The sequence below is a fragment of the Ovis canadensis genome, chromosome 17 (genome assembly GCF_042477335.2).
Source record: "Ovis canadensis isolate MfBH-ARS-UI-01 breed Bighorn chromosome 17, ARS-UI_OviCan_v2, whole genome shotgun sequence".
Taxonomy (NCBI): Eukaryota; Metazoa; Chordata; class Mammalia; order Artiodactyla; family Bovidae; genus Ovis; species Ovis canadensis.
In genome coordinates this window covers 55654847-55672173 of record NC_091261.1, presented here as the reverse complement: position 1 = coordinate 55672173, position 17327 = coordinate 55654847, and the positions used below count along the sequence as shown (strand labels likewise).

At 48.5% G+C, this 17327-nt stretch overlaps 1 protein-coding gene across 13 annotated transcripts in view; it reads left to right on the top strand.

Moving 5' to 3' along the window:
* The window catches only part of SFSWAP (splicing factor SWAP), a 79542-nt gene extending 66106 nt beyond the window's left edge, over positions 1 to 13436 (top strand). For all 13 annotated transcript variants that reach the window (XM_069557989.1, XM_069557983.1, XM_069557982.1 and 10 more), the window contains 3 exons: positions 11414 to 11569; positions 12718 to 12790; positions 13122 to 13436. In XM_069557989.1, coding sequence (XP_069414090.1) covers positions 11414 to 11569; positions 12718 to 12790; positions 13122 to 13187 — 295 coding nt within the window. In that variant the 3' untranslated portion in view covers positions 13188 to 13436. The remainder of the gene's footprint in view (positions 1 to 11413; positions 11570 to 12717; positions 12791 to 13121) is intronic.
* The last annotated feature ends 3891 nt before the right edge of the window (positions 13437 to 17327 follow it).

The following is a 17327-nucleotide window of genomic DNA, read 5'->3' as shown; positions in this document are numbered from 1 at the left end:
GAAGGTGGGGCTTCCGCGTCCACAGCACCGAGCTGTTGGGAACCAGGGGAGCAGCTGCTTTGACAGATCCTGAGTAGTCCTGGCAGCGTTTCCACTGCTCTGGAACTCTCACAGGCAGAGGGGAACTTGCCATGCTAGAGCCAGGGACCGTCTGTCTTTGCAGTGGGTCGTGGGGCCTCCATTTTCCCCATGTCTAGCTGCTCCTCTGGACCCCCACACATAGCACCTTATCCTCTACCTGTTGAGAAGGAAAAGGACGGTAGGGATGAGTGACAAGGAAAATCGGAAGTTCAAGTCTCAAGTAGGTCCCTGCTGCTCAGGTGGCCAGGCCCCAGCTTTGGCTCCCAGGAGTGGGCCAGAGAGAAGGGACAGGGTCCGTCGTCTGACCCCTTGACCACTGGAAGAGACCTGTCTATTGAGGAGGGTGAGGGAGCCAGGTTCCCACATCACCACCACCCGGGTCTGGGCCTCTGACACTCAGCAAGCCAGGGCCCCACTCTCACTCCCAGGGAGAGAGCTCTAGGGCTGACCTCTGCCACCAGAGGCCCCAGTACCACCACTGACTTGAGAAGACACAGAATCCAAGCCAGGAGCAGAGCTGGTGGCTGGTGGACCAGTGGGCATTTCCCTCTCAGCTAAGCGTTGCCATCTGGAGACCATCCCGTCCAGTGTGGGTGATGCCACCTGAACACTTTAAAGTCATTTGGCTTCTGTATTTCCATTTGCCCCAGAAGTGAGGCTGGTTGCTTTCTGTGCCCTGGCTCTGGGGTTAAGCAGGCCCCAGCTGTTCTGGGTAGACAGGAATATTGCTGTCCCGGCGACTGAGGCGTCCAGAAACAGGCAGGATGCCATTGTTGCCCATCATAGTCTCAGATTGCATGAGGCTATGCTGCTCAGTGTGTGTGTGTGTGTGTGTGTGTGTGTGTGTGTGTGATAGTCTCAGATTGCATGAGGCTATGCTGCTCAGTGTGTGTGTGTGTGTGTGTGTGTGTGTGTGTCAGGACATCTGGAGTTCCAGAACCTTCTGGAGCCTTCCATAGGACAGATCTGAATTCTTGGGCAAATGAACCCAACCATCACCCAAACCTGCCTCAGAGACCCGCCTCCATCAGCACTGCCTTTAACAGGGAGAGTTCTAAAAGGCATTGCTAGCCAGATAATGTTCCTGCAGTCTGGCTAGTTATGTGATTGTTCCATTAAATGATAAAATGTCAACTCATTTATTTAAAACAGAAAAATCAGAAAGGAGCTGTGAAGCTAATATATTTCAGCAAAGGCTTCATGTACGACTCATTCCATCTGTTTATAAATTTCATTTTGTGCCTTAGAAATCCCTCACTAAGTATACGTGACTGTTCCAGGATAACATGATGAAAAGTGAAGTCCATTTTAAATTTTATTCTTTATGCAAGTAATTGACATTTGAAATTTATCATCACCCTTGGTATATGTAAAGGGCATGGGCTAAAATTAATTCCTTGTAGCCGAAAATCTCTAACAGAAGAGTTCTTGCTTTACCCTCAAATTAGCCTTTGCATTAAAAGAGCTATCACTTGAGACTATGGTAATTATATTAGGATTCATCAGAGCTTGTGTTATCATCGGAACTTTAAGTCAGACAAAAGAAGTCAAGATTGATCCCACTGCAGGGCCCAGCTGCCCTGCCCTGGTGGATGGGATTAATCCTGTGGCCTAACTCTGAGGGGCTGTGGGCGGTGGTGGATTCAGGGGGAGCCTGAAGAGCTGAACATGTGCATGGTTACTGGTCGATTTCATGGCAGTGATTATAAACTCACAGAGTTATCTCTCAGTTCAGTCACTTGGTCGTGTCTGACTCTTTGCAACCCCATGAACTGTAGCACACCAGGCTTCCTTGTCCATCACCAACTCCTGGACCTTGCTAAAACTCACATCCATCGAGTCGGTGATGCTATCCAACCATCTCCATTCTCTGTTGTCCGCTTCTTCTCCTGTCTTCAATCTTTCCCAGCATCAGGGTCTTTTCCAATGAGTCGGTTCTTCGCATCAGGTGGCCAAAGTATTGGAGCTTCAGCTTCAGCATCAGTCCTTCCAATGAACACCCAGGGCTGATCTCCTTCAGAATGGACTGGTTGGATCTCCTTGCAGTCCAAGGGACTCTCAAGAGTCTTCTCCAACACCACAGTTCAAAAGCATCAATTCTTCAGCACTCAGCCCTCTTCACAGTCCAACTCTCACATCCATACATGGCCACTGGAAAAACCATAGCCTTGACTAGACAGACCTTTGTCAGCAAAGTAATGTCTCTGCTTTTTAATATGCTGTCTAGGTTTGTCATCACCTCATGGCAGATAGATGGGGAAACAATGGAAACAGTGACAGACTTTCTTTTCTTGGGCTCCAGAATCACTGCAGATCGTGACTGCAGCCATGAAATTAAAAGATGCTTGCTCCTTAGAAGAAAAGCTATTGCAAACCTAGAGTTGTCTCTAGGTCCAGAATATGTTTTTTTGGCAGGCAGGTTATATAAACCCAACAGTCAGGCTGTTCCCTCTGTCCTTCTACTCAGAGCAGCTGCTGGGGCGGGGACGGGGGGTTCTCTGCTTCAGCACAGCAGCAGGTAGCTAATGATGCACCAAGTCAGGGTGACTAATCCCATCAGGTCCCCCAACTGAGGGGAAGGTGCCTCCTCCCAGATTTGAAGGATTATTCCTGCAAGCTGATCATTGAATGCTGCTTTTGCTGACTTTTTTTTTTGTTTAATTTTAACTTACTAGAAAGTTTTGGATTTACATAGAAATAGTACAGTGAACAGCCATCGGCATGAAGCTTGTAGCTCAATTCACTGTGAATGCTTTTCACACGTTTGCTTTCCTCTCTCTTCCTCTCCCTCCCTCCCGCCTTTCTATGTGTATATTTCATGACTTATACAAGTCCAGGCCAGTCCAGGTCATTGAAGACTCCACACTCTGGGTTGGTCTTACTTTGTCCTCTTGGCTGTGTTGCTGTTAAGTATCTGGGGCAAGAGCACTGTATACTGTATAAATGATGCTGGGTAACTGCGCATGGTATCGCACAGATGCACAAGTGCCCTTTTGTCCCGTAACCAGGGGCTCTGAGTTTGATGACTCGGTTGAGGTTGCACTTGCTCTGCGCCTCTTTCTCTTTGAACTGGCAGGTGACCTGTGGGTGGCGCTGCACAGTGTAGATGTCTGTTGCTATCAGCTTTCTCCTCATTTTTTCTCTAAAGACACCCCACCCTTTGTGTAGTATCACTGTGGATTTGGGGTTTGGGGAATTTATTTTATATTGGTTGTATAGTAATCCATTGCCACTATATTCCATTTGATGGTGACATTGTCTCACATTTGACCCCATTGTTCCTTGAGCACTTTGTCACTTCTGACCCAAGATACTGTAGGTTTAGCTGGTGCTTCCCCTACCTTGGACCTGGGGTCAGTCATTTCTCCTAGGAATCATGGTTCCTTTTAGTGAGTGTTTAGAAATCTAAATCTGGGCAGAGTGAATATTTTTTAAAGTAAAATTCACTAAAATGTCTAGCCAAATCATATTGCCATATACTCCAGCAGGAAGTCCCCATTACTTTATAACAGTAAATAGTTAGTGATTGATTGGGGAAGGGGTGGTTAGCATTGAATTCCTACAGCTCAGCACTGCACTGAGCACATCAGTAAATGTTTATTGAGTGAGTGGGAATATACTGCTGTTCTACGGTTCTTACATCATACATGAAGTGTTATTAATTCATTGTAGACTATGACTGTCAAAGGTTGCATATCATAATTCCCTAGAGCAACCAATTAAGAAAGGCTAAAATCTAATAGAGACTGTTAAAGAGAACATTAAAAATGCTTTATTAATGCAAAAGAAAGTGGAAAAGTGCAGAGGGGAAGGAAAAAGAACAAATAGACAACTGGAAGGCAAAAGGGATTGTTAACACCATCTATACAAATAATTACATTAAATGTAAGTAGACCAAAAGCGCTAGTTAAAAGGCAGAAATTTAGACTACATTAAAGCGCGAAACCTAATACTAAGCTGCTTAAAAGAGACACTTGAAATACACAAATACTTTGAGATCTAAAAGACTGAAAAAAGATACACCATGCAGGGCTAATAAGAAGAAAGGCAATACGGCTGTAATAGGAGACCACATAGACTTGAAGCAATGGTGCTAGAAATTAAGAAGGCCTTTTCATAATGATGAAGGGATCAGTTCTTCATGAGCACATAATGTTTTAAATGTGAGCGTTGAATAAAAGCTTTAAAATACTTGAAACAGAAACTGAAAGAATTAAAGGGAAAAAGGCAGGCAGTATAACAGTACAGAAGCAGCAGATGTGAACAGCACCAACACTACGCCCTGCAGTGAAGCGTGTACGCTCTCATGAGGTGCGCGTCATGACGTGCGCGGGTCAGTCACCAAGCTAGACCATTCTCTGTACTGCTGAACTAGTGCCAGTATGTTCAGATAACACAGAACGTGTCTTCCGTGTCTTCCTACCACATGACTAAGTGTGTGTGCGTGCTAAGTTGCTCAGTCATGTCCGACTCTGTGCAACCCCATGGACTGCAGCCTGCCAGGCTCCTCTGTCCATGGGATTCTCCAGCCAAGAATACTGGATTGGGTTTCCATGCCCTCCTTCAGGGGATCTTCCCAACCCAGGGATTGAACCTGAGTCTCTTATGTCCCTGCATTGGCAGGGGGGTTCTTTACTACTAGCACCACCTAGGAAGGCCGACTTTAAGTATGAAAATCTGTAAAAGGATATCTGGAAAGATCCCAAATATTTGAAAATAAACATATTTGAAAATTACCCATAGGTCAAAGAAGAAATCACAAGAGAAAGTAGAAAATAGTTTGAAATGAATAATAATGAAAATGTAACACTCAAGTCTATGGAGTGCAGTTGTGCTCAGAAAGAAGTTACTAGCTTTAAATGTTTATATGAAAAAAAGAGCAAAGTCAAAAAACTGTGATCTAATCTGTCTTAAGCAAGAAAAAAGAACAAATGAAACCAAAAGTAAGTAGAAGCAAGGAAATAATAAAAGATCAGAAATCAACAAAACAGAAAACAGACTCACAGAGGAAAATAGTAAAACCAAATGATTGTTCTTTGAAAATGATTTTTTAATTGATTAATCTGTTTTTAGATTGATCAAGAATGAAAGACCCAAGAGATATTAAAAGAATAATAAGGAAATAAATACCATGCCAGTAAACTTAACAATTTAGGTGAAGTGGACAAATTTCCTTGAAAGAAACAAAGTGCAAATGGACAACAGAAGAAATGGAAAGTCCAAACATCTCCACGTCTGCTAAAGGGACCTAATTTATGGTCCAAACCTCCCACAAAACGCAGGCCCAGATGACGTTCATCAGCAGAGCCTAACAAACGCTCAAGAAAAAGCAGAACACACTTCAAAGGAAACCGAAGAGAGAACACTTCATGAGGCCACCTGAAGCAGATGGGCAGGCGTGTGCACATCCGTGTGGTGGGGAGTGTGTTTTGTCAGGGGGTGTAGATGTAGTCATGAACTAATATTCTCAGGAAAATAAGTGCAATAATTCTTAACAAAGTGTTAGCTGATTTGAGTGTAGCAGTTTACTAAAAGGATCACACTAACACATCAGGACCAAATGGGATTTGTCTCAGAAGTGCAGAGTTCTTTAACATTCAAAAACCAGTCCTTGTAATTCAGTGCTGACAAAATAAATGAAGAAAATCATATGACATCTCAATGGATGCAGGAAAAAGTATTTGATACAGTTGAGCACCCATTCATTAAAAAGAAAAATGGGGCGGGGGATATTTTTGGCAAAAGCAGAAATAGAAGGAAATCTTTTCCGTCCGATTTTATTTTTTGCTGCACCCAGCAGCTTTCAGGAATTTAGTTCCCTAACCAGGGATTGAACCCTGGCCCTTGGCAGTGAAAAGGTGGTGTCCTAACCACTGGACCACCAGGAAATTCCTGAAGGGCATCTTTGAAAAACCTGCAATTAACATCACACTTCCTAGTGCCTTCCTCTGAGATTAGAGAAAAGGCCAGGGTGTCTGCCGTGTAATAGAAATAGCCAGGACGGTAAGGCAAGAGAGAGAAGTAGAGGGCATAAAGGTTGCAAAGGGAAATGTGAAACTGTGTCTTTTTACATAATTGTGTAAAATCGTGAGGAACCTCTTATTTCTGTCTTCAGTTCAGTTCAGTCGCTCAGTCATGTCCGACTCTTTGCGACCCCATGAATCGCAGCACGCCAGCCCTCCCTGTCCATCACCAACCCCCGGAGTTCACTCAGACTCACGTCCATCGAGTCCCTGATGCCATCCAGCCATCTCATCCTCGGTCGTCCCCTTCTCCTCCTGCCCCCAATCCCTCCCAGCATCAGAGTCTTTTCCAATGAGTCAACTCTTCTCATGAGGCTTTTAACTTCATTTTTTGTTTTATGCCAGTATTTCTGTATACTGGCATAAAACAAAAAATGAAGTTAAAAGCAGTACCATCCATAACAATATCAGAAAAGCAAACTACATATCAATTAATGTAAGGAAACATGTAAGATCTCTCTACAATGAAAACCATAAAACATTTCAGATAAAATGTTTAGGAAACTTAAAGAAATGGAGATAAAGTCCGTATTCAGGGATCGGAAGGCTCAGTATTAGTCAGATGCTCTTCTCCACAAATTGATCTGTAGATCCAGCACAGTCCCCATCAGAACTCTCATGGGCTTCTTGTAGGTACTGGCAAACTGACTAGCAGTCAGAACAACCTTGAGGACCTCCCTGGTAGTCCAGTGGCTGAGAGTCCTACTGCCATTGCCAGAGTCACGGGTTCAATCCCTGGTCCAGGAAGATCCCACATGCCACAGGGCCACTAACCCCACGAGCCACACCTGCCGAAGCTCACGCTCTACAGCCCGTGCTCTGCAACAAGAGAAGCCACAAGCTTGCTCCACAGCTAGAGAGTAGCCCCTGCTCGCCACAAATAGAGAAAAGCCCGCATGCAGCAACGAAGACCCGGCGCAGCCAAAAACAAAACGAAAATTTAAAAAGAAAAGACACTTGAAAGCTAAATTGGAAGACTTTTACTACTAATCCAAGACTTACTAGAAAGCTTCATCAAGCAGACAGTATGTACTATATACCTTTAAGAGGTAAAGAGCCAAACAGTGCAGTGAGGAAAACCTTTTCAACCATTTGCTTGAGTAACTGGATATCAAAATGGAAGAACAGTGACCTGTACCCCATATACCAGGTTTAATTTAAGATGTATCACAGACCTAAATGTGAAAACTGAAACCATTCTGTTGTGTGTGTTGTGTGTTTTTTTTTTTAAGAAAATAAGGAGAATACATTTAATGAAGTGACAGAGAATCTTGAGGATATAGAAAATTCCACCATAAGAGGAAAAGATTATAAATTTGACTTCATTGAAATTAAAAATTTCATTCAAAAGGCACAGTTAAGAAACCGCATTGACAGGCCCCAGACGGGGAGAAATATTTACAGTGTGTATCTTTGACAAAGGCCTGTGTCAATGCCAAAAAGACAACCCCATAGAAAAGGGGCAGACTGCTTGAAAAGACGTTTCATGACAGAATGTATTTAAGGTCCTCGTCTGCATCAGCCTGGAAGGACGTTGTTGTTGAGCTGTCAAGGAGAAAAATTACCATGGCTTCCAGGTCTCTGATGAGCGCTTGGATGCACAGCCTTCTGGTCAAGCATCTGCGACTTCATATTGCTGGAGCATTTACTGTGTGCCTGGGAGTTGAGTTTTTCTCTCTAAGTTTGCTGTGGGTGAATCAGGAAAGAAGGCATACACAGTTTCCTACACAAATTGTGATTCCGTAAAAGATCTGGAGGAGATGAGGAAGGCTGGTGTCTTTCAGAGTGCAGAGTGATTTTGGAATGCACAGGATTTCTTCGGGTTGAGTTCCATGGTAGTTTGTCACTTAACCTGTGTTCCTAAAGTATGAACTATGAATATCTGGGCTACGGAATAGTTTCTCTTGATAAATAAACAACTAATAAATACTGTGCATGAAAAAAAGAATATATTTAAATAGCCAGTGAAGATAGGGTATGAAAAGATGCTTAGCTTCATTAGTCATCTGTTAGGGAAATGCAGATTAAAACCACGACGAGGTGCTCTTTACATTGACAGGAATAGCCAGCAATAAGCAAGCCCGGTATTACGTAATGAGTGTCGACAAGCGTGTGAGCAGCCGTAATCCTGAGATGTAGCTGCAGGGCGGGGGCGGGGTGGTACAGCACTTGGGAAGCAGTTAGGCAGTTTCTCACAGAGTCCCACGTACACTGCTGCACGGCCCAACCCCGCTAGTCCCAGGTGTCCACTCCCCGTAAACATTTGCCCGCAAATGCCCACTTGATTCGTAATTGCCAAAATTGGAAACAACTCAGGTATCAGTTAACAGGAGAAAGCCTAAACTGTATGAAGGTAGATTCATACAGTATTAATCAAAATAGGAACCATTACAATCAACACATTTTTTTGCCAATGAGAAATAAGTTTGTCTCTTCCTATAGCATAAAAATCTGTGCTTCAGGATTCGACCAACTCTTGGAAAGCATTTTCTGCATCCTGCTGGTTGCAGAAGCATTTTCCCTGCAAAAAGTTGTTGAGATGCTTGAAGAAGTGATAATCACTTGGCAAGAGGTCAGGTGAATATGGCGGATGAGGCAAAATCTCGTAGCCCAGTTCAACTTTTGAAGCGCTGGTTACGCAGTGTGCGGTCGGGTGTAGTGCAGATGAACTGGGCCCGTTCTGTTGACCAATGCCGGTTGCAGGAGTTGCGGTTTTCAGTGCACCTCATCCATTTGCTGAGCATACTTCTCAGATGTAATGGTTTTCACCAGGATTCGAAAAGCTGTAGTGGATCAGACTAGCAGCAGACCACCAAACAGTGACTATGACCTTTTTTTGGTGCAAGTTTGGCTTTGAGAAGTGCTTTAGAGCTGCTTCTTGGTCCAGCCACTGAGCTGGTTGTCGCCACTTGTATAAAATCCACTTTTTGTGGCATGTCACAATCCGATCGAGAAACGGTTTGTTGTTGTTGTGTACAATAAGGGAAGATGACACTTCATAAGGACAGTTTTTTTGACTTGCAGTCAGCTCATGAGACACCCATTTAACAAGCTTTTTCACCTTTCCGATCTGCTTCAAATGCCAGAAGACCGTAGAATGGTCGACACTGAATTCTTTGGCAGCTTCTCGGGTAGTTGTAAGAGGATCAGCTTCAGTGATCCTCTCAGTTGGTCGTTGTCAGCGTCCAACGGCCGCCCACTGCACTCCTCATCTTCAAGGCTCTCATCTCCTTTGCAAAACTTCTTGAACTACCACTGCACTGTGCTTTGGTTAGCAGTTCCTGGGCTAAATGCATTGTTGATGTTGTGAGTTGTCTCTGATGCTTTATTACCCATTTTGAACTCTAATAAGAAAATCGCTCGAATTTGCTCTTTATCTCACATCATTCCTAAAATAAATATAAACAGCAAGTAGTAAGTCATTAGCAAAAAAAACCATAAAGCAAGAAATGTGTGTTAAAATGTATATAACAAAACCGAATTTTTTTAAGAATGTATTCCAGTGTCAAACAGCAAAGTTCAGCAGTGCGAAACTGCAGTTACTTTTGCACCAACCTAATCTGTACTGGAAATCAGAGCAGTGGGTCCATTAATAATTAGATTACTTAATTCCTTAAGCAAACACTTAGAAAGTTTTGTTATGAGATCAAGTTGTAGTGATTTACAGGTCAGGATTGCTAACCTACCTTTATTTCATATCGGCAGCCACAGGAGCTTAGCTAGATTTGGGCTTAAGTCACTTTTTTTTTAACCCTGCTTCCTTTGAAATCCTAGGCATGTGTTTATAGACAAAAATTCACAAAACCTCTGCAGTATAGGAAGTAGGCCTGTGGTGTTACGCACTCCACCTCTGTGTGTCCAGCCCCAGGAACAGCCTCTCCTTTCTCGACCGCTTCTCTTCATCCAGGCCTGCACGGAGGCCACCTGCCCACAGCCTGGCTCCCTGGGGGCACTTCCCGCAGCTGGAGTTGTCAGGCTGTCACCACCTGCGGCCAGGCTCTGGTGCTGTGGTTGAGGCAGGGCCAGAAAGCTATGCCCTACCAGACAGGAGGATCAGCTTGCTTCTCTGGCTCAGCAGTCTGTTACGCCAGGGGCCCACGGGAACTGAACCGTGGGACTCAAGCATGAGCCCCCTCAGGTGCCCGGAGTGGCCCTGCCTGAACCCCACACTCTGCTACCAAGGTGGATCGAGGCACCAGGGAAATGCCCTGGTGAGTGGCAGGTCAGGTGGCAGGTGAAATGGTGAGAGGACGTGAGGACAGACCCTGGGGTATCTGCAGATTAGGGAGGGCCTGCAAGCTGCCTGAGTCCTGAGGAGCCGAGAGGAGTCTGAGCTGTGCAGGTGGTGACCTGGGGTGTCCGTATTTAGAGCAATAAATACTTGCAGGGGTCACGATAGCACTGGGAGCCTGTCATCCACCCACCAGCTGGCACCCTGCACAGTTTGGGCGTCAGGCTCATGAAATTCACAGTGACCTATGTCTTCAAAGAATCTCCCAGAAATGCTCGGTCACAGCAAGAGGGCAGGCTGCAGAGGCCCCTGTGCTGTGTGCTGGGGTGGGCTTCTCAAGGACTGGCAACAGGTAGTCTTTCAGAAGAAGCCCGGAGGAGGGGCTCAGTGCCCATCTGCACTTCCACGCTTTCACCATCTATACACGTTCCCTCTTTCTTAAGGTGTTTTAGGGGCATGGGAAGGAGGGTCACAGGGCAGGACGTAGCATGAGACCTCAGGGATCATCGTCTCTGGGCAGGGGAAGGGTCTGGAAAGGGGAGACGGAGCTGGGGGCACATTTCTGACGTGGAATTGCAGGCCTTGGTGACTCGGAGCACGTGGGCTACAGTCAGCGAGACATGAATGTGGGGACCAGCGGGAGGGCAGGCAGCCCCTGGGAATGTCCGCCTCAGGCCAGAAGGACACACTGAGCTTTTGTGTTCGCAGTGCTTGGTTTTAATAATTTTCCATTTCTGGCTGGAAATTCCCGTTAAGTCAGCATAAATGAACAGGAAGCATAAACAGCACTCAGTTGCTTATCTTGGGTGTTTAAATGCAGATAAAGTGCTGAGCATGTTGTAAACCCACAGGCATCTGACTTCAGAACTTCTGTCTTCTGTCTCAAAAGTGGTCTACATTTCACTTCTTGCATGGCTTTTATATTGTTAGACCCATCCCCGTTTCAAGTTAAACATACATAGTTCTTAAAAAGAGTTCATGTATATAGAAGGGGGAAGTTGCTGAATTCTCCTGGAACACACCCAGCACTCCTTCAGAGCCAGCGCGGTGCCTTTGTCTAACACTGCTTTCCTTCCAGGAGCCCCCACGAGAAGAAGAAGAAGAGACGCTCACGGTCACGGACCAAGTCCAAGGCTGGATCTCAGCCAGCCTCCCCAAGCAAGCAGCCCACGCGCCGCCACTCGGCCAGCATCTCTCCTGTGGAGAGCCGGGGCTCCAGCCAGGAGCGCTCCAGGTAGCTTCTCCCTGACCCACCCCCACCTCTGGGCCACGCAGGGGAGCTGAGAGGGGGCAGGCGCGCTGGCAAACGCCCAGACCCCTGCTCCTGCACCCTCCTCTGTGTGTCACTCAGGCTCAGAGTGAGCTAAAGGCGGACACAGAGGTCAGAGAACCTAGGCTGCCTCCTGCACCCACACCCTGGGCTGCCCCCACCCCCTGCTGTGAGGCAGAGGGAACCTGGGAGCAGGTGGGGGGCCTCCCTTCCCAGACCTGGGCACGAGTCCTGGGGAAGCGCCTGCCTCAGTTGTAATGTGGCAGCAGCCGTTCCCTCATGATGGTACCTCTGTCTTCACACGGGCCGTGTGGGGTGGGAGTCGCCCCCTCTGCGGAGCCCCGTGTGACCACGGGAAGGGAGCAGGCACAGGAGTGCACGGTGACTGAGCCCCAGAACCCGTCAACCCACTGCTTACTCTAAGCCAGAGCAGACAGGGGCGAAACTTCCCGAGCACCCGGGCTGCAGGGCCGTGGGAGTCCACGCTGACCATCACAGTCTCCCCATGCCCACAAGGTGGCTCCCCAAGGACTGGCTGCCCTGGTTGTTGGGAGGTATCTGCCAGACAGTACCATTTCATAAAGCCGCCCCCACCCATCCACCCAGAGGGGCGCTGGGATCATGTCCCCTCCTGCTCGTACACCCACTGTTTTCATGAGTGTGAGTTTTGGCCCATCTCCCCCAAACCTGGCAGGTGAGTGGCGGAGACCATAGAGACCATAGCTCACTTGGGGTGAATCAAAAACTAGGCTGTGGCTTCTTCAAAGGTGAACCTGAGTACAGGCTCCATCATCACTTGCGTGTCACATCCATGCCCCCAAAAGTCCAAAACGTGGGCCGGAGGCGCCCACTCAGGTCATGGTCAGGTTCTGAGTGCATGCCAGCTCTCTCTGCTGCCCTCCTTTTCTTCATCGTTTTGTAAATGTGCCTTAGATGTTTATATGAAAATATCTTTTGAGTTAGATTATATTTTATGAAATATTTCAAATTTCTGTTACATAAAATAGACAAAATATGTGCATTTATAAGGTTGCTTTATTTTTTAAAGATACTAGAAACAAAATGGCTTGAAGTATTTTTAAGCCCCCGATTTCTCTTTCTCTTTGCATTAGGGGAGTTTCTCAGGAAAAGGACGGTCAGATCTCCTCAGCCATCGTTTCTTCCGTGCAGAGCAAAATCACTCAGGTAAGGTGGGAGCGGGTCTGTCTTCCCTCTTGTCTTTTTGTGACGGGGCTAGCCTTCACTTCCTTCTTCCCTCATGGGTGCTGACGGGGGTCCTGGGCTGCTTGCCTGGAGGTCCCGGGTTGGCTGAGCCCTGAGCTTCCCTCTCCGGGCAGCCGTGTCCTCCTTCCCCGGTGACCTGTGTGGTCGACTCCTGGGCCGTGAGCCCGTGAGCCCCACCTCGCATCCCAGCAGCAGGGCTGGGATGGAACCCTGCCCTGAGCACACCCATGGCCCCCAGCACGTTGCCCCCAGTCTCCTCTGTCCTCACCTCACCTCGTCTCTCCTCACACAGGACCTCATGGCCAAAGTAAGAGCGATGCTAGCAGCTTCCAAAAACATGCAGACCAGCGCCTCCTGAGACACGGGCCTCGGGCGACCGGGCGACTGGTCTCCCGAAGCCAGCAGAGCAGAGCCCCGACCTGCACAGACCATCCCCGCCGGGGCTCCTGGACAGTTGGCGGGTTTTGTAAATTACTTTTTGATGACATTTTCAGTTTAAGATTTTTGACCAGCAGTCTCTTACCTGTATATTTGTAAATAATATCATGTTTCTGTGAAAATGTATTATCAAATAAAATGGGAGGAAAACACCTTTTTTAGCTAGTAACTGTGGGCAGTTTCTTCCTTGTCTGGCTTGTGAGTTTTTTCACTGTTTGTCGTCTATCATTGGCCTCTAACACTTGTTATGTGGGCATCAGGGGACGTGGGGATGGCTATTGGTTTTGCCAGTCTGACACCACCACCCCGACCCAGGCATACAACCACCACTACCCCCCACCCCTGGCTCCTGTGCCCCCAACTGTGGTCAGAGCTCAGCACTCCCTGCACCAGGGTGCAGGGCCACTGCCGTCTCTGCTCCCCGCAGAGCAGGAGAGGCAAACGGCCTGGAGCCCCCTCCACCGGGCAGGTCATCGCTGCATGGGTGGGTTCCTACCTTTAGCACCTGTGCCCCATCCCCCCCCCCCCCCCCCCGTTCACTCAGATGGATGGTGCTGAACACAGCTGTCCTTTCCCTGAACCCTGCTCGCTTGGCCCCCATACCTCATATTTCCACCCATTTTCACCCTACTGTAGGCTTCGGCCACAGCCATGAGAGGGCAGCTTGGCTTGTGTCTCGGGGCCTTTGCAGAGTACCCGAGGCCCCCAGCAGTGCGCAGACGCCTGTGCCTTATTTAAAGCACCAGCAGTGAGGGCCTGCTGTCTCTTGTCCATGGTTTGAAGTTCATCCTCCCAGTAAGAAGGTTCTGCACTGCTCACTCACACACACACCCTCCGTGCCAAAGTCGGAATTCATCCTGGTTCTGCCAATTTTCAAGAACCAGAAAATGGATCCTTGAGATGTTCCTTTTCAGAAAGCAGACGCCTTCCCAGGGCTCTTGCTGAGGACAGTCAGGAAGAAAACGACACACCCCTGGGAACCGACTGTCTGAGGCTGGGCTGGAGGAGGACGGGGCCGGGGCGTGCGCAGAGCTGAGGGCACGGAGCCACTTCCCGCTGCGGCTGCGGTCCTGCTGCCCGGTGGGTGCGTATGCACGCCACTGTCTCACACACCTGTCCCTTCACACGGCGGTGGCTGCTGTGCTTTGTGGAGTTCTGTACTTTATCCTGCGGGCTTGCCTTGAGACGGTGCCCTGTCAGCAGCAGTTAAGGCCCCACCCTGGCCACCACCATCCAACAGACACAAGCCTGGCGCACAGACCCAGAGCTTGCATGTCAGGGGCATCCTCTTTTTTTCGTGCTGTCCCCGCATGACAGCCACACCAGACATCCTGGAACAGACGTCACCTAAGCACACAGGTACCACAGAGTCTGCAGTGGAAGTCCCAGGGTACGTATCCTTTTGATTTTGATGCGATTAATTGTCCTCCAGAAAGGGCTCTTTGGCAGTCAAACATGAGTGTCTTTTCAGCATCCTCATCAAAGCACTGTGACTCACACGTCACCTTGGCTGAATCAAAGAGATGAAAAGTTCTCACATTTTCATTTCGTTTCTTTAATTATGAGCAAGATTGAGCAACTTCTCTTGTATTTATAAATCCCTTTGTATTTCTCCTCTGCAAACCAGCCCTGTGCTTCGGCTCTTTATTACTATTGAGTTGCTTATTGCACAGTAAGCAGCCCGTTCTGTATTATTTACTTTGTAAGTAATTTTCTCCCAATGTGTCACCTCTCTTTTAACTTTATAGGTTTTTTTGAGCCTGCAAAAAAAAATTTTTTTTTTAACATGGTCCTTCATTTTCCTCACGAGGTCTGGGTTCTGTGTCCTTAGACCTGTGGGCACCGACCGTGACTTCCATTCTCTGCTATTTTTACGTCTCTGTTGCTTGGTGCAGGGCCACTGTTGAGCTGTTCCACTGTGAAGTAACTGGGAGCATGAGCCAGGCAAAGGTTCTTGGCAGGAAAAGGATGACTTGGACGAACGCCAGCAGGACACCCGCTGATCGAGCACTGTGGGGTGGGGTGTCCGTCATGGGCCCGCACCCTCTGATGTCCAGAGTCATCCGTGAGGACGGCTGCAGGAAAGCACTGGCAGAGGATGTCGGGGCTGGGGCTGGGGGCTTCGTCCAGGCATCTGTCAGGCCCCATGTAACACAGACATTTCTGTTTGCAACCAAGTGCTCCTGGGTGATGGCACGCAGCCTTGTCTGGAGGCTCCAGGAACATGGCAGGTGACATCGAGCTGTCAGGGGAGCATCGTGGTATGGTGAGGAAATACGGTCTTTACACAGACGTCCCCCAGACAACACCTGTCGTGGACTCTGTGTCTAGGGTCCACGAGACTGGCAACCACCATCACCACAGCGGGAACGGGAGGAGAGGCCCCCGGTCCAGCGCAGGTCTGGGCGGGAACCCTGGCTTTGGTCTCCCTCACCGGCTCAGCTGCCCCCCCTGGGCGGAAGACCAGGCAGCCACCGTAGCCCCCCAGCCCATCCCCTCGGTGAACAGCACGCTCTCGCATCCTACAACTGAAAATGCCAGGGTACCAAGCCAAAAAAGCCTTTCTCTCCTCATCATGCGTGTGCAGCGTGGATCCGGATCATCTCCAAGGCTCTTCACATGCATTAACATTGCTCAAAACACACTCCCACCTGTTGTCAGGAATGCTTTGTCTCAACATCCCTACAGCCCAGAGGCGGGTGTGGCTAAGGTCCGAAAGCCCTGCCCTCCACCCCCCACCCCCAGCCAGACCATTCCACTCCCCTGACCCAGCGAGAGCTCAGGGCCCAGCCGCTCCGCCACATTCCCAGAAAGAGACAAAGCTGCTGGGGAAGGCGCTTCATCCAGGACAAGACTGCAATGGCAGAGAGCATGGAGGCGGTGGGGGGTAGGGGAGAGGAGGCCAAGGGGGAAGCGGGGGCGGGGGGTGGGGCAGGGAGGCCAGGCTGCTGCCGAGAAGAGGTGGAAACTCAACCCAACGGCCAAACATCTCAGTCCAGCAGGTGGTTTTCAGCAGAGTTTGCGGTTTCATTTGTGTTGAATTAAGTGATCATTCATATGGTTAAATAGGCTTCCCTGGTGGCTCAGCTATAAAGAATCTGCCTGCAATGCGGGAGATCCGGGTTGGATCCCTGGGTCGGGAAGATCCCTTGGAGAAGGCAATGGCACCCCACTCCAGTACTCTTGCCTGGAGAATCCCATGGACGGAGGAGCCTGGTGGGCTGCAGTCCATGGGGTCGCAAAGAGTCGGACACAACTGAGCTACTTCACTTTCACTTTTCACTTTCATACATTGGAAAAGGAAATGGCAACCCGCTCCAGTGTTCTTGCCTGGAGAATCCCAGGGACGGGGGAGCCTGGTGGGCTGCCGTCCATGGGGTCGCACAGAGTCGGACACGACTGAAGCGACTTAGCAGCAGCAGATGGTGACAAGACACCACAGCACATGCGGTGTTACTAACAGAGGGAAGTAGGTACAGGGGTCATCGGCACTTCTATATGCTGGTCACAGTTTTTCTATACGTGTAAACTTCCAAATTTTAAAGTATTGTTTGGGTGTTTTGTTTGTCTGTTTGTTTTGAGCATGAAACATCTTAGTTCCCCAACCAGGGATCGAACCCAGGCCCCCTGCAATGAAGCACAGAATCCTAACCACTGAACCACCAGGGAATCCCCAAGGTTTATTTAAAAGACAAGAAGAAAAGAGAAACTCAAACACAAAAACTCTGCCTTCTAAAGCTGGGAGTAGGAATGCCTGCGTTTGGAAAGCGTGTCAGCTTGAAGGATGAGTGCACATGAGCTGTGGAACCTACTCACGGGGCTCATTGGGAACCCTGGGCCCTGAAGTCCAGCAGGGAGAAGACAGGGCATCACTCAGGAGGAGTGGCCTCAGTCACGGGCGGCACCGTCTCCCACTGCCGAGGCTGCCACCAAACACAGGTGCCCCACGACTGGGCTCCAGAGCTAATCTTCCACAACGTCATGGAATCTGATAGATTATTCCCTCCACCACCGAGCACTGGAACCAGGGGACTGAACACTAACAAAGGAATATTTGTTG